Source organism: Chiloscyllium plagiosum, unplaced genomic scaffold (genome assembly GCF_037043375.1).
Source record: "Chiloscyllium plagiosum isolate Xiang-an unplaced genomic scaffold, Cpla_swu_hap1 HiC_scaffold_20, whole genome shotgun sequence".
Lineage (NCBI taxonomy): Eukaryota > Metazoa > Chordata > Chondrichthyes > Orectolobiformes > Hemiscylliidae > Chiloscyllium > Chiloscyllium plagiosum.
Window position 1 is genome coordinate 28,479,658 of NW_028270158.1, and position 18,109 is coordinate 28,497,766.

At 40.7% G+C, this 18,109-nt stretch overlaps 1 protein-coding gene across 5 annotated transcripts in view; it reads left to right on the forward strand.

Moving 5' to 3' along the window:
- Positions 1 to 18,109, forward strand: part of LOC122560748 (uncharacterized) — a 199,647-nt gene that overhangs the window by 163,997 nt on the left and 17,541 nt on the right. For all 5 annotated transcript variants that reach the window (XM_043711765.2, XM_043711767.2, XM_043711771.2 and 2 more), the window contains 4 exons: positions 9,101 to 9,217; positions 9,983 to 13,822; positions 16,091 to 16,238; positions 17,747 to 17,864. In XM_043711765.2, coding sequence (XP_043567700.2) covers positions 9,101 to 9,217; positions 9,983 to 13,822; positions 16,091 to 16,238; positions 17,747 to 17,864 — 4,223 coding nt within the window. The remainder of the gene's footprint in view (positions 1 to 9,100; positions 9,218 to 9,982; positions 13,823 to 16,090; positions 16,239 to 17,746; positions 17,865 to 18,109) is intronic.

The following is an 18,109-nucleotide window of genomic DNA, read 5'->3' on the forward strand; positions in this document are numbered from 1 at the left end:
TATGTAGTATTAAAATGATAATGCATCCTTATTAATACTGAAAATAAATAACTGAAAAAAACTACCCTTTAAGGTTCTCAGGCCTAACTGACAAGCCTGTCTTTATAAACTAGCTCTTTCATCGCTTGTAACACCTGACTGAATCTATACTATACTTTCATTGCTTTTACATTCCTGTACAATAACAAAAATTGTACATCTAGTAATCTAATTGCCTAATTAAGGATTTTGTGAAAGTTTAACCTTTCTTGTTTACTTTAATATTTTCTGTGTTTGTAGAAATTAAGGACTCTTATTTAATTGACCTGTCTGCACCTACTACTTCATTAATGTCTTGTGTGCCTACACAACGAGGGTTCCCCAATTCTATTTAAAATATTACCATTTAAGGTCCACTTCCTTTGTCTACTTGGAGACCTAAAATATATTATTTCACATTTTCTACATTTTGTTACATAATCTTTCACAATCTTTGTCACAATTTAACATATTACAAGCATTTTCAACAATTTTTCATATTTCCTCAATTTCTAAGCTTGTACAGTTTATATTTGAATTGAGTAAGTACAGTCCATACACAGACCCAGGTGCAGCACTACTAGCTACACCTTCCTTTTAGTCCTATATGTTTTTTTCTGTCTTTCTTGATGGCAAGACTTTTAGACGTAGAAGCAGAAATTCGGCACATTGAGTCTACATATGAGATCATGGTTGATCTGATAATCTTCATTTCCACTTTCCTGCCTTATCAATATAACCTTTGTGTTCATTACTGATTAAAATTCTATCTCAGCTTCAAATATTCTTAATAATACAACCTGTCAGCATCTACCCAGTAAGTTACATTAAGAATCTTGTAGTCTCAATAGGGTCTTCTCTCACTGTTCTAAATTTCAATGAATGTAAGGCCAATCTGCTAAAACTGTCCTCATAACATAGTTTCTCCATACCTGGAATCAGTTTCGTGAAACTTTTCAGGACTGCCTCAAATGTCAGAGTATCTTTCCTTGGTTAAGGGGACCAAAACTATTCTCACTATTCCAGCTGTGATGAAGTTTGATAAGTGACATGTATAGTTTTAGCAAGACCTGATTTTGATATGACATGCCCTTTGAATTAGAGGTCAAAATTCTATTTGCCTTCCCTATTACCTGCTGAACTTAGCCGGCAACATTTTGTTATTGTTATGGACCAGGCCAAATCGCCTCAAAATGTTTTGGGGACGTAGCTTAGATTCCGACTTTTATCTCATTTAAAGGCAAGTGCAGGGCGTTGTGTTCCAGATGTGATTTGATTTGTCAAACTACTAGGTTTTTAGTAAAACACACTTTATTCTTACACCACAGTTAAAATACAAACAAAAGAAAAATTGGCATAACTAAAATTCTTTCAAAATATATTATTTAACTACTAATCATTAACTGTTCCCATAAACACACCCTTAGCAAAGGCAAATTCAGCAAAGCAGATTTTCTCTCGTGCAATCTCTAGTCCAGGAGAAAGGAACACCGAAATAAACAATCTAACAGCAGAGGAAGAACACAGATTTTTAGCTACAGCAAAAAGACAGCTGCATCTAGCAGCTTTAATCTCCAACTCCAATTGAAAGCACAACTAAAGCCCTGGGACTGTGTCAGCTTTTCTCCACCCAATCATGCTTCTTTAAAAAAAAAACACAGTGACCACACAGCTTTTTAACCACTGCTTCTGAAGCAGATATTCTGGTACCATTGGCGTCCTGTCTCTGCAAGAGGACCAGCACAGAATAAATCCCTTTTAAAGACACAGTGCCATCACATTATTCATGCACAGAAAATCCCAAATCTCCTCCTGTACTGCAGCTTTCTGCAGTCTTTTCCCATTTGAATAATATTCAGCTCTTCTTCCTGCCAAAGTGCATAATCTCAGTATCCCACATTACATTCCATCTGATAAGGTTTTGCCCATTCATCAGCAAATTGATGGAAGATATAATAAATAGTGCAATCAAACAGTACTTGCTTAGCAATAACCTACTCAATGACGCCCAGTATGGGTTCCATGAGGGACACTCAGCTCCTGACCTTATTACAGCCTTGGTTCAGACATAGACAAAAGAGCTGAATTCCAGAGGTGAGGCGAGAGGGACAGCCCTTGATATCAAGGCCACAGTTGATCAACTGTGGCATCAAGGAGTCCGAGCAAAATTGGAATAAATGGGAATCAGGGGGCAAACTCTCCACTGTTTAGACTCATACCTGGCATATAGGAAGATGGTTATGGTTGTTGGAGGTCATAGAATCATAGAGATGTACAGCATGGAAACAGACCCTTCGGTCCAACCTGTCCATGCCGACCAGATATCCCAACCCAATCTAGTCCCACCTGCCAGCACCCGGCCCATATCCCTCCAAGCCCTTCCTATTCATATACCCATCCAAATGCCTCTTAAATGTTGCAATTGTACCAGCCTCCACCACATCCTCTGGCAGCTCATTCCATACACGTACCACCCTCTGCATGAAAAAGTTGCCCCTTAGGTCTCTTTTATATCTTTTCCCTCTCACCCAAACCTATGCCCTCTAATTCTGGACTCCCCGACCCCAGGGAAAAGACTTTGTCTGTTTATCCTATCTATGCCCCTCATAATTTTGTAAACCTCTATAAGGTCACCCCTCAGCCTCCAACGCTCCAGGGAAAACAGTCCCAGCCTGTTCAGCCTCTCCCTGTAGCTCAGATCCTCCAACCCTGGCAACATTCTTGTAAAAATATTTTTTGAACCCTTTCAAGTTTTACAACATTTTTCCGATAGGAAGGAGACCAGAATTGCACGCAATATTCCAACAGTGGCCTAACCAATGTCCTGTACAGCCGCAACATGACCTCCCAACTCCTGTACTCAATACTCTGACCAATAAAGGAAAGGATAGGACACCATCCTATCTACCTGCGACTCCACTTTCAAGGAGCTATGAACCTGCACTCCAAGGTCTCTTTTTTCAGCAACACTCCCTAGGACCTAACTATAAAGTGTATAAGTCCTGCTAAGATTTGATTTCCCAAAATGCAACACTTCGCATTTATCTGAATTAAACTCCATCTGCCACTTCTCAACCCATTGGCCCATCTGGTCCAGATCCTGTTGTAATCTGAGGTAACCCTCTTCGCTGTTCACTACAGCTCCAATTTTGGTGTCATCTGCAAACTTACTAACTGTACCTGTTATGCTCGCATCCAAATCATTTATGTAAATGACAAAAAGTAGAGGACCTAGCCCGATCCTTGTGGCACTCCACTGGTCACAGGCCTCCAGTCTGAAAACCAACCCTCCGCCTTCTACCTTTGAGCCAGTTCTGTATCCAAATGGCTAGTTCTCCCTGTATTCCATGAGATCTAACCTTGCTAATCAGTCTCCCATGGGGAACCTTGTTGAACGCCTTACTGAAATCCATATAGATCACATCTACTGCTCTGCCCTCATCAGTCTTCTTTGTTACTTCTTCAAAAAACTCAATCAAGTTTGTGAGACATGATTTCCCACGCACAAAACCATGTTGATTATCCCTAATTAGTCCTTGCCTTTCTCAGCACAGACATCTCTGCAGGAGTTGCTCAGGGTAGTGCCTTAGGCCTAAATATCTTCAGCTGTTTAACCAAGGACCTTCCTTCAATTATAAGGTCAGAAGTGGGGATGTTTGCTGGCATATGCATAATGTTCAGCACTATTTGTGACTCCTCAGATACTGAAGCCATCCATGTTCAAATGCACCAAGACTTGAACAATATCTAGGCTTGGCTGACAAGTGGCAAGTAATTGTTGTGGTTCTGTTCGCCGAGCTGGGAATTTGTGTTGCAGACGTTTCGTCCCCTGTCTAGGTGACATCCTCAGTGCTTGGAGCCTCCTGTGAAGCACTTCTGTGATCTTTCCTCCAGCATTTGTAGTGGTTTGAATCTGCCGCTTCCAGTTGTCAGTTCCAGCTGTCCGTTGCAGTGGCCGGTATATTGGGTCCAGGTCGATGTGCTTATTGATTGAATCTGTGGATGAGTGCCATGTCTCTAGGAATTCTCTGGCTGTTCTCTGTTTGGCTTGTCCTATAATACTAGTGTTGTCCCAGTCGAATTCATGTTGCTTATCATCTGCGTGTGTGGCTACTAAGGATAGCTGGTCATGTCGTTTCGTGGCTAGTTGGTGTTCATGGATGCGGATCGTTAGCTGTCTTCTTGTTTGTCCTATGTCGTGTTTTGTGCAGTCCTTGCATGGGATTTTGTACACTACATTGATTTTGCTCATGCTGGGTATCGGGTCCTTCGTTCTGGTGAGTTGTTGTCTGAGAGTGGCTTGGTTTGTGTGCTGTTATGAGTCCTGGTGGTCGCAGTAGTCTGGCTGTCAGTTCGGAAATGCTCTTGATGTATGGTAGTGTGGCTAGTCCTTTGGGTTGTGGCATGTCCTCGTTCTGTTGTCTTTCCCTTAGGCAACTGTTGATGAAATTGCGCGGGTATCCGTTTTTGGCGAATACATTGTATAGGTGTTCTTCTTCCTCTTTTTGCAGTTCTAGTGTACTGCAGTGTGTTGTGCCCCTTTTGAATAGTGTCTTGATGCAACTTCTTTTGTGTGTGTTGGAGTGGTTGCTTTCGTAGTTCAGGACTTGGTCTGTGTGTGTGGCTTTCCTGTATACTTTTGTGGTGAATTCTCCGTTAGGTGTTCTCTGTACCATCACGTCTAGGAATGGGAGTTGGTTGTCCTTTTCTTCCTCTCTAGTAAATCAGATTCCTGTGAGTGTGGTGTTGATGATCCGGTGTGTGTTCTCTATTTCTGTGTTTTTAATGATTACAAAGGTGTCATCTACATATCTGACCCAGAGTTTGGGTTGAATTTGCGGTAAGACTGTTTGTTCTAATCTTTGCAAGTAATATTTGTGCAACACAATGCCAAGCAATGACCATCTCTAATAAGAGACAAACTAACTACCATTCTTTGACATTCAGTGGTATTACCATCACCGAATCCTCAACTATCAACATCCTTGGGATACCAATGACTAGAAGCTCAACTGAACTCACCACATAAACACAGTAGCAATAACAGCAGGTCAGAGGCTAGGAATACTGTGGCAAATAACTCACTTCCTGACTCTCCAAATCTGTCCTCCACCTATAAAGGCACAAGTCAGGAGAGTGATGCAATGTTCTCCACTTGCCTGGATGGTTCAGCACCAATAGCATTCAAGAAGCTACACACCATCCAGGAAAAAAACAGCTCCCTTGATTGGCACCACCTCCACTCCCTACACCACTAAGGCTTAGTAGCAGCTATGTGTACAATCTATAAGATGCAATACAGAATTTCACCAAAGTTACTTAGCTTTGTCCAAGCCATCACCGCTTGCATCTAGAAGGACAAAGGCAGCAGATACATGGGAACGCAACCAGCATATAGTACCCCTCCAAGACACTCACCCTCCTGACTTAGAAATATTTCACCATTCCTTCACAGTTGCTGGGTCAGAATCCTGGAAATCCCTCTCTAAGGGCATTGAACCTATAGCATGTGAACGCAGCGGTTCAGGAAGGCAGCTCACCACCACCTTCTCAAGAGAAAATAGGGATAGGCATTAATTGCTGGCTAACTGTGATACCCAAGTCCTACAAGTGAATAAAAAACTTCATTTAAACTGTCTTTATCTCTTTGTGTCATTGTCACGGCTCACCTTCCTACCTATTTTTGTGTCATCTGCAAACTTAGCTGTAGTACATTTACTTCCATCATCCAGGTCATAAGATGCAAATAATAGTGGCTCTTGTACTGATTCTGATGGCTCTCCACCAATTACAGATTGCCATCCTGGCAATGGCCCCTTTATCCAAACACTTTTTTAAAAAAAATAGTCATACAATATTATAGCAAGGAAAGAGGCCCTTCAGCCCATCACATCTGTGCCAAACATCAAGTACCTATCTACACTATTTCCACTTCCCAGCATTTGGTCACTGGTCTTATATGCTGTGGTATTTCAAGTGTTCATCTAAATACTACTAAAGTGTTGTAATGATTCTTCCCATCTTTACCACTGTTTCAGGTACTGAGTTACAGATGTTCCTCACTCTCTGGGTGAAGAAAATTATCCTTAAATCCCCTCTAAATTCTCTGTCCCTTGCCTTGAATTTATGTCCATGGTAACTGACCCCTCTAATCAGAGGAAATGTTTTTATCCTACTGACTCTATAAATGTCCTTTATAATTTTGACTTCATTCTGGTCCCCCTGCAACCTTCTGTGCTGTCTAGTGTATGAGTCTCTTTTCATCGCTGAAATGCTCCAGCCCCTAGACAACATCCTGGTGAATGACCTCAGCATTCTCTCTCGAACAACAGTCTGGTGACTAGAATTGCACATTGGTTTGGCCATAGCTAGAGTACAATAATTCAGCTCCATTATAACCTCCCAGCTCTTGTATTCTATGTCTTGACCAATAAACATAAATATTCCATATGCTTCTTAATCATCTAATCTCCTATCCTGTTGCCTTCAAGGATCTGTGGATATGCGCAAGGTCTCACTGATCCTTTCTACTATCCAGTATCCTACCATTCATCATGTACTCCCTTGCCTTGCCTGTCCTCCTGTTCTCTTCACACTTCTCATTAACTTCCCATATTGGTCTTAATTCTTTACAGATATGAGCTGCTCAGATATGAGCCGATATGCTCAGTTATGCCCCATTGCCCCAAGAATCCCAGTCCTTTCTCCAACACCACTTTTCTAGCCATAAATTTGTCTCCATAATTTGGCTGTATTTGTACGAGGTCACTGCTAATATTGCTGAAGTTAAAATATTGTGATATCCTGCTTCTTGATCTAATTTCTGCACCATAGAACTGGAGGGCTTGAGTCCTAATCTTTCCTATGTTAATCAACGACAGCTTTCATGACCTATCCATTTCTAATTAATACACTCATTGAATAACGTTCTTGTAAAGAATCTGGAAAGCATCTCTGCATTTGAAAATTATATTTATAGTTACATAGAGTCGTAAAAATATACAGCACACCCTTCAGACCAACTTGCCAGCATTTGGCCCATATCTCTCTAAACCCTTCTTATTCGTATACCCATTCAGATGCCTTTTAAATGTTGTAATTAAACCTGCTTCCATGACTTCCTCTGGCAGCTCATTCCACATGCACACCACCCTCTGTGTGAAAACGTTGTCCTTTAGGTCCGTTTTAAATCTTTGCCCTGTCACCTTAAACTTATGTCCTATAGTTTTGGACTCCCCCATTTGGGGAAACGACCTTGTCTTTTTACCCTATCCATGCCCTCCATGATTTTATAAACCTCTCTGAGGTCACCCTCAATCTCCAACATTCCAGGGAATATAGCCCCAGTCTACTCAACCTCTCCCTACAGCTCAAACCCTCCAACCCTGGCAACATTTTTATCAATTTTTCTGAACTCTTTCAAGTTTCACAACATCCTTCCTATAGCAGGGAGACCAGAAATGCACACAGCATTCAAAAAGTGGCCTAACTAATGTTCTGTACAGCTGTAACTTGACCTCCCAACACCTGTACTCACCAGTAAAGGCAAGCATACCAAATGCCGCCTTCACTATCCTATCTACTTGTGACTCCACTTTCAAGGAAGTATGAACCTGCACTCCAAGGTCTCTGTTCAGCAACATTCTTGAGGACCTTACCATTAAGTGTATAAGTCTGCTCTGATTTGCCTTTCCAAAATACAGCACCTCACATTTATCTAACTTAAATTCTATCCACTCCTAGGCCCAATGACCCATCTGATCAAATTCCCATTGTACTCTGAGGTAACTTTCATTGCTGTCCACTATACCTCAAATTTTGGTGTCATCTGTAAACTTACTAACCGTACTTCCTATGTTCACATCCAAATCATTTATGTAAACGACGATGAATGAATGCCCAGTCCTTTCATGAGTCTCTCATTATCACTTATCCTTCTTTTAACTACCCTTCCTCACTTTTTGGTTAACCACCTGATCTGTGGTGCCATTGTATTTTTTATGACTTATTTGCTTAGTGTTATATGTATCGATCTGTATGTATTTTTTTGATGTATCAGTCACCCAGGGCACTGACAACTTGTTTCTCCTTCCCCCTCAATAGAAGGTGACCCACTCTCCTTCCTTTCTAACAATTGTTCCTTTCTATCTGCTGGGTGACTGTCTACTGTTGTGTGTGTTCTAGAAACTTCCTCTTCCCATATAGTACAGAACTCCTGTGACTACATTCTGCAAAACACTGGTTTCCACACTCTATGATAAATTGAATTCAAAAGGACTCAAAATCAAGTAATTGACCATAGTTTCAAACTAACCCTAACCCTTTAATGCTGAAATCCCAATTCAGACGAAACACACATTAGTCAATCTGCTAGGCTCCAACTGCGTCTTGCTTTGAGAAGATTTCAGTAAACTGTAGAGCAACAGTCACTATTGCAAAAACTTCACTCTTTGGTCTTTAAATTCAGGGGAGGTGATGCTAAAGTGGCAGTGTTACTAGACTAGTAATTCAGAGCTCCAGGCTAATGTTCTACAGATGTAGGTTTGAATCCTACCATGGTAGACAGTGAAGTCTGAATTCATGAAAAATTCAGTATAAACAATCGGCTTAACAGTGACCATGTAATTGCCATCATTGTGGTTAAAAATCTGTTTGGTTAACTAACGTCCTTTTGGGAGGGAAATTTGCCATCCTTACTGGTGTGACCCCTGAGCAACAGCTATGTGTTGACTTCATGAAAATTTGGTATGAGGAATAAAAACTGGCCCAGCCACTGTCATTTGCATCCCATGAACAAGAGAAAAAAAATGTCCTGTTCTGTCCCAGTGCTGAAATCCTGTTCCAGCTAGTTTCCTTTCCTCAGAAAATATTTTCTTTGTTAGCTTCTTGATATTGTGACTTTGTTAGTTTCATCTATCTTCTCAATCAACAGCTACAATTCCTTCCCCAATTATTTATCTGCTATAAGAATCTAGTGTCTTACAAAGATCTGTAATTTCTTAGTTATTCTTTTTTTCAATCACCATCTCCCCTATTCAAAAGCTAAAACTGTTAGCTTTAGTTATGCTTTTTGCCTCCACAGTTGGAACAAACTCACCAGGCAGTCTTCAGGCTGCATGAACAAAACAAGGAGTTGCAGGCGCAGCTCAGGGCCGCTCTGGAAAGGGAACACAATGCGCGGGATGGTTATGTACTGCAGGTGAGCAAACAATAGCTATTATGCTGCATTGATCCGGATTGTTATCTGTCATTTTGAGCTTGTTAACATGTCAAACTTCTGTTAACTGCTGTTGCATTCCTATATATTAAATAATCAGCCACGACACTTGATTTACTGTTAAGAATAGCATATTAACAAAAGTTTCTACATTTGTATAAGTATAAATGTACACATGTGCCACACAAGCAGCTCACCTCTCCAGTACTGTAAATTCTTACTAATATATATCTAGTCTATTTTGTGCTTAATGATCTAATTGCATGTTGGTGGCACACAAACTAACTTTTGGGGTTACTGAGAATCGCATCTCTGGCCTTTGCTATCAGGACTAAGTAGCTGAAATGCCAAATAATATTGAGCTATACATGTCTGCTTCTTTTCCTCCGATCCTTTAATGTCGCATGGCTTTGGTACTAGGAGAGTTCTGCATGTCTCTTTGACTCTTATTGTTTCCACATTCTCTGCATTTCAAATTCCTTGCAATTGGTTTGTATCAATTTGAATGTTCAGAAATCAGAATATTTGTCCCTCACTCTGCTTCCAATTATTCCAATTATTAAGGAATTTATTATCAAATACTGGCAGAAAAGTGTGGTAAAGTATGTAATATGGGAAAGGAACACTGTGGACTAACCTACAACATGACATGGGCAATACCTTTCCTGATCCAGTGTGGCCAGAGGTGTGACACTCAGTATCCGGAGCAAAGAGTGTTACTAACTAATGTCTCATCATCTTTTAAAGTCTAAGAGAATATCCTCATCGCCTTCAGCACGGCAAAGACTCCAAAAACTAAACCAAGACCTCCAAAATGAGCTCATAGCTCAATACCAACATCAAGCACTGAGCAATCAGCAACTGCAAACTTTAAAACAGAGCAATAAGGAAGCAAATGATATAATTCGCAAACAGGTGATGGAAATACTGAAGTTGCAGGAACAGTTAAGTTCCACAGTGTCTGAAGGGGCAGATAATGAGCAAGCAATGACCAAACAAAAGGAGGAACTACTGACTGAAAACCAGTTGATCCAAGAGCAGTGGAAGGAATGGAAACAGAAAGAGAAAACAATGAGAGTGCAATTAACGGATAGTGAGGGCAGACCATATGTTGCAGAAAATTTCAGGGGAATTCAGTCTCCCAAGGAATTGGTGAAACAACAAACCTTGCAAAGAGGTTTCCAAAATGGAATGTGTGACATCAGCGAGTTCTGTGCCAGGGAACAGGAAAGGCTCCAAAAACCCTATTCAAACTTAAAACAAACTTATGAGAAGGAAGAAATCCAAAACCAAAAGGTGATTGATACAGAAGAAAAATGTGTGCAGCCTAAGGATATACAACTGGTGGAATATCCAGAGATAGACATGACAGCAGGTACAACAGAGAAGTACCTGATAATGCGCCAATTGGAGGAGAAGGAAATAACAATTCAGACTTTGTCACAATGTCTTAAAGAAGTCAGAAATGAAAGAGAAAAACTGACGTGTAGATGTGAGGAGCTGGTTAATCAGTTGATGTTGGCAGATGCCGAGAATGCCAAGTTACAGAATCAGCACACTGAATTTCAGAGTCTGGAAAACTCATACGAAAAGTTATCTGGTGTGTATCAGCAAACTCAGAGAATGTTGGAAGAGAAAAGTACAGAACTGGAAGAGGCCAGAGAGGTACAGAAAAACCTCATTGCCACGAAGGACAGAAAGCTTAATGAAGCCCTGGTTAAACTGACTGCACTGGGGAGTAGCCTGGAGGAAGCAGAGAAGAAATTGCAGGCCAAAGAGGCAGCTTTGCAGAAATTCCACTCTGCTAGTTCCAACACAAATAGTGTGGATGATGGAGAAGACTTTCAGTTCAAACTAAACACTGCCAGATGTGATATTATTGAACTAGAACAACAATTAAATACATTACAACTTGGAAATGAAGAGCTTGAGCTTGAAAATAACAAACTTAAAGAGGAACTTAAAGTTTCTGAAAATATTCGACTTCAACAATATAAAGAGTTTATGAAGACAATAGAAGAATTAAAATCTCAACTGAATTCTTCAGATTTTCAGGCCAGGGAAACAAAGTCTTCAGTTTCAGAAAATGTCATGTTCAAGCCAGCGCCTTATAGTTGTCCCAATAGGCAAAGAATTAGGTTCTCCAGTATACACTGCCAAAGATACAGTCCAGAAGACAGAACAGAAAAATTGTGGGTGAACAGTACTTCCAATGTCACTTTGGCTGGGTGCTGTTCTAAAGAAAACATCCCACCAGATGCACTAGCATATGGTGAACCTGCAGAAGATGAAGTACAATTGCATAATTCTATTGTTCATTCACTTGAAAACAAATTTTATGCTTCTGAAGTAAAAGAGAATATAAATTTGAAGTTGGCAGAGTGGCAAAGTAGAAGCGCAGAACACTCTAAGTTGGTAACAACTGAAGTGAAACTCCCAGACAATGTTTCTAAAACTGACCCACTGATAATGCAGCTTCAGGTGGAAAAAGCACGGAGATGGAAATTAATCCAAGATATCAGCAGCCAATTACGGTTGATGAATCTAAAGCATGACCAAGTCTGTTCTTTGATAGATACATGCAAGCAAAATATCTGGTGTTTCCTTGGAAATAAGACAGACTCAAACAAAGGTCACTTTTATAGCTTATTAGAAATGAAAAGCATTTTGGCTGATGCTTCACATTACTTGGAGCAAGCGGAAACATTCCTCCAAAAGCAGCTCGAAGAGCTTCAAGAAACTGAAGACCAGGTATGCTGTAACTCAGCTAACAGGACTGTTCCACTTGAGGAACAGTTTCTGTTAATGAGGGAGAAGGAACACTCTCAGCTACGTAAGATTTCAGGTGAAAACAAACTGAAACGTTTTGCTGATAAATTAGTCTTTGAAGCTCAAATTCTCGAGGAAATGTCACAAGCTTTGCTTAATAAAGATAGTGACATTGTATGGAGCTTAGAAAGTCTAAGTAAAGAAGCTGAGATTTTGACATCAGATTCTCCTGCTTCAGATATGGTCAGGGAACCAAGCAGTCCTGCAGACTTCGCAGAAATCTTGTTGAGAAAAGCCATTTCAGAAGGAGAATTCTGGATAGAAGTTGAGAAGTTGAGGAAGAATATTCAACCAGAAGAAACTGCTGAAGGAAAAAAGGTAGATAGTGATGTGGGTTTTGTTAACGAGTTTGTCACTGGAGCAGCTAACAATGCATCACTTAAAGCAGAGTTGGCTTTTACAGTGCAAAAGATACAAGAGACCTTCAGAGCACAAGTTGGAAAACTTGAAGATGATATTCAGGATGCTCATCAAGAAATTGCATACAAGGACAATATGTTGAGAGGGGTTCTAATAGCTTCCAAGACTGATGAGGTCAACAAGGTCATGCAACAACTTTTGGGGGAACGTGAGGGAACGGTTCCTGAGGGAAAGATAATAAATATGGAAGAGCCAGAGCTTATGTCATACGCAGAGCAAATCAGAAGGGAAGAGGCCCGGAGTCTGGCTCTAAATGTTGTTGATAAACAGTTGAGAAAACATTTTCCTGAAAATAAAGTGGAATGGGATTTTTCAGAAGTAGTCAGAGAGGAATTAGCTGAACAACTAAGAAAACAAGCTGTGGTTCTACGGCAATTATCTGAAGATTTGCATGCTCCAACATCTGAGAAACCCAGCAATATTTGTCAGAAGTTACAGGAGGTATCTGAAGTGTTGTCTTCCTACGTCTATATGCACAACATTAATAATTATGCATCTGTATTGGTGCAAGAAGCTATAATTCAAGCTCAGATTACTTATGTGATCTGTAGAATCAGAACAGAGCATGAGAAGGAGCTCAAAATATATAAAGATTCATGTGATAATATAGACACTTTGTGTCAAGAGCATGCAAAAAATCTTGTGTCTGTTCGAGAAAAATATGAACAGATACTTAAAAAGGAATGGGATAAATACAGTCTTACACTTGCAGGGCTTGAAAAAGAAAATGAGACCCTCAGGAGGCAGGCCTGTCTGCAGGTCTCAGAACTAGAACTGAAACAAAAAGAACTGCAAGAATTAGAAGAAAGATACAAGTATTGTCTGCTCCAGATTGAAGCAGAGTTCCAGCTGCCATTAAGCAGAAATCTGATCATTACGGAAGAGACGATGAAACAAAGAATGACCGATCAAAATTGGGAACAGAAACACGGAAAGCCGGTGAAGAAATTAGAAGAAAATTTACAAAATAACACACAAGAGCATTCACTAATGCATGATGAGGAAAAGCACAACCAATATCAGCAGCACATTCAAGATTTAGAAGATTCTTTGGAACATCAAAAAGAAAATTCTGAAATTGTGTGTCACCAGAACTTCACGATACAGAACAGTGAATGTGTTGAAGCAGATGGTTTGTGCAACACCGTGGAGGTTGGTAGAATCTCACAACGTGTTGAGAAGCAGGCAGAGCTGGAATCTATGACAGTACTGCATGATCGCATCCAGGCGCTAGAGACCCAAATGGATATGATGCGTGATGAATTGGGGCAGAAGCACCAAGAGGGAACCATTGCAGATCTAAGGGAGAAATACCAAAGAGACTTGGACAAACTAAAGGTTTCTGCATAAATTATAAGTAACACAGTTAAAGTAGCAGCTTAAGCTCTATGTTTGTCAGACACAATAAGACAGTTGCATTTCTGGTACTTATATTCTGAAAACTTGTTCAAATTGAACTACCTAAATAGGTGGCCAAATTCAGAAGACCTCATCAACAGAAACATTTTAGTGAATCACCATTTGCTAAACTGCACTTAGGATGCCACAATATAGTGAATGAGCGTGTGGGGGTTTCTCTCTAACTTATTTTGTAAACAGAATGTGACTAATCTGTTCATAAATCTGTTACGATGCAGTCAGTAAAAAGGCACATTTTCATGCTCTCAACAGTTAAAAATATTATAGGAGCCCTTAAATATACGTAACATAATTAATTGAACTTCGTCCCTTCTGGAGGTTTCATACTACTTAAGCACTAACCCACCTCTTTAGATCTTTGGATGGTATAAACTTCTGAATGGGCAATCTGGGGCAGCACGTGGCTCAATGATTAGGACTGCTGCCTCACAGCACCAGGGACTCAGGTCGATTCCAGCCTTGGGTGACTATCTCTGTGGAGTTTGCAAGTTCTTTCTGTGTCTGTGTGGTTTCCTCTGTGTGCTCCAGTTTCCTCGCTCAGTCTAAAGATGTGCAGATTAGGTGGATTGGCCACATTAAATTGCCCATAGTGTCCAGCGATATGTAGGCTGGGTGAGTTAACCATGGGAAATGGGTGAAATGCTGTTCAGAAGGTTGGTGTGGACTTGATGTGCCAAATGGCCTGCTTCTGCATTGTAGGGATTCTGTTCTACTCTGTTGTAATTACCCTGCTTGTGGAATCCTCTGAAAAATATCTACAACTGACCGAAAGCATCACGGACATCTAGGCTGCCAACTTATTTACCTGGATAGGTATCCAGGAACAGAAGGAGAGAGTAAAAACCTTTTCCAATTTCTAGACAGTTGTAAAACTGACATCCCTGACTCTCCGAGGAGAAAGTGAGGTCTGCAGATGCTGGAGATTAGAGCTGAAAATGTGTTGCTGGAAAAGCACAGCAGGTCAGGCAGCATCCAGGGAACAAGAGAATCGACGTTTCGGGCATAAGCCCTTCTTCAGGAATGCCCGAAACGTCGATTCTCTTGTTCCCTGGATGCTGCCTGACCTGCTGTGCTTTTCCAGCAACACATTTTCATCCCTGACTCTCCCATCCAACTTGACACTTCCCCATTTCAACCTAAGCCAACATCATCCAGTGAGGCCTCCTGCCCCCATACCCCACTGTGACCCAACTCGCAAAAAGAACACTAGCAGAATGACTACATCTTGCTAACCCACTCTGCCACATTCACCCACCTGCCTGTTATCCAACTCCCTCAACACTCACGCACCTGCCAACCTACTCCCTTACCCATGCACTTGTTACCATACCCCCTCATTGATTTGCTATCCTACACACTTAGCCATTCACCTGTCACCATAGTCTGCCAGCCACTTACCCTCTCTTTGTAGCCTGTCAAAATGCCTTTGGGATCTTTATTTCCCCAGAAATTTACTAGTGTAAAACCAATTGGAGATATGAGTGGTGTCCAATGCTGATTCCTGCTCTGGAGCTCTGCATGTCTTGAGAAGACCAAATCTGAAGATTGGATCAGAAACACAGAGCTGTGGACAGAGTGAAAAAAGGGAGTGGAGTGGCAATTCGACGGTGATTGTAACTCCTTGAATACCTGGCCATTATTTCTGATTCCATTATCATTATCCAGTCACCCTCTGACCCAAATAGCTTGTAAACTTGGCATCACAAACCACTTATGATAAGATTTTGTATATTTTTATTAAGCATTTTATCCTCTATCCCTGAGCATTCAGACTTACTATTATTGTCCTATCTTCCAAGTTATCCACTTTTCAAGTACAAGCAAAGTGCACATTTACTAGCTGTTTATTTCTGGGCACATCACAACCTCTTCCAACTACTTGTTTCTCTGACAATTGCATTTTTCACTAAGTGGTTAAACACAAACCTTGGATGGTTTTCTCTTCCTAATTCTCAGGGCATTGATGCCAAGTCAACCACAATATTGTTCTGACTCTGTTCATCTAACTCAGTAGGGTTTGGGACGCGAACATAGGATCTCCATGGTCCATGATCCCTATGGTTCAATGTGACACACCCAAGTGGTGCATGTACCACTGAGCTATCAGGACTTGCTGCTATTGGTACAAAATTGAGAATAAGACAACCATTCAGTATCATGTGAAAACGATGGTTTTCATTCTGGCAGGAAACCTGTGAGCGTGGTTTCACAGCAATGGAAGAATCACACCAGAAGGTGATTGAAGAGCTACAAAAACAGCACCAGCATGAACTGGAGAAACTACAGAAGGAGAAGGATCGCCTACTGGCTGAGGAAACTGCTGCAACTATAGCTGGTAAACACAGTTTTAAAAAGCACAATATTTTCATCAAATCAGGGCCTGGATTATGCTTTAGAATCAATAACATGTTGGGTCCCAAAGTCTTAACTTTTCATAACATATAGCTATACCATGGAACATTGTATTTGGTCTTCACCACAAACTCCATTCTAAGCCACTGATTCCATAGTCGTTCTTATGAAATGAGGCTGAACTAGATTGGTAACTCACTTGATTTTGAATATGACCCCAAGGTAACCTTCTGAATACATGCTTGCGCCATCACTGAGATTTGCTGTTTCTACCACCATAATGTTACCTGACTCCATACTTGCCTCATCTACTGCTGAAAAACCCGTTATCTCTAGACTTCAATATTCCATTGTAGCCTCCTGTGCATCCTCCCACTCTACAGAAACATGAGTTCATTTAAAAGTCAACAGTGTGCATCCTAACTCCTGCAAGTGCTGTTCAACATTTACCACACTGACTTAACTGGATTCTGGTTGAGAAACACCTCAGTTTTAAAATTTGTATCTTTGTCTTCAAATCCATAATACCTTGCCCCTCCATAGCCATGTCATCTTTTCCAGTGTTAAAATCCCCTGAGATATCTATGCCTCTCCTTTTAAGTTCATAAGATACAGGAGCAGAATTAGCCCATTCAGGTCTGCTCCGCCATTTGATCATAGCTGATATGCTCCTCACTCCCATTTTCCTGCCTTCTTTCCCATAACTCTTCAACCCATTACCAATTAAAAATCTGTCTAACTCCTCCTTAAATGTACTCAGTATCCCAGCATCCACCACACTTTGGGGTAGCAAGTTCCACAGATTTAGCCCTTTGGGGGGAGTAGTTTCTCCTCAACTCTGATTTTAGTTTGCTACCTCTTATCCTAAGACTATGTTCTCTCATCCAAAAATGCCCCCAAAAGAGAAAGTATCTGCTCCACATCTATTTTATCCAACGTTTTTATCATCTTGAATACCTCAATTTGATCTCCCTTCATTCTTCTAAACTGTTCAATCTCTCTTCATATGACAAACCCCTCACCTCTGGGGTCAACCTGGTAAACCTCCTCTGAACTGCGTCCAGTGCCACTACATTTTTGCTTCAAATAAGAGGATGAAAACTGCGCACAATACTCCAGGTGCGATCTCACCAATGCCTTGAATCGTTGCATCAATACTTCCTTACCTTTACATTCTATTCCCTTAGCTTTAAAATTCAACATTCCATTCGTTGTCTTCCATTCTGGTTTGTGAATCCCTATTTTAATCACAGTATTCCATCGCAAAGTCTATACATTTCCTCCTCCTGCATTATACTCTAATTTGACCAAATGTTTAGTCAACTGCCCTAATATCACCTTAGCTGACCTGTTGACAAATTTTATTTGCTAATACTCCTGCGAAGTACCTTGAGATATTTTAATGTATTAAAAACAATATATCAATGCAAACTGCTGCTGCTGTTCTTGTTGCTTATGAGCCAAACACTATGTCTTGCTGTTTGTTTGTAGCTATTGAAGCAATGAAGAATGCCCACAAGGAGGAGTTGGAGCGAGAGTTAGAGAAAACCCACTGGTCCCAGATCAGTGGCATGAATGCTGATATAGAGGCTCTGGGTAGACAGCATGAGTAAGCAAATCAATCATGCATACACTCACAAATAAGTAGCAATGTATTCTTGATACAATGGGCTCTACCTAAACAACATTTACAGTTTGCTGTAGTGGGTAAAACAATGGCTAGCCTTTGTTATATTAACATTTACAGATCTTTGATTTGGCTTCTCAGCTATAATGTGAATTCTCTGGATTAGTCTATATCAGAAGACTCGAATGTCAGGTTCTTCTGTTCAACATCCAGTGTCAGCAATAAAC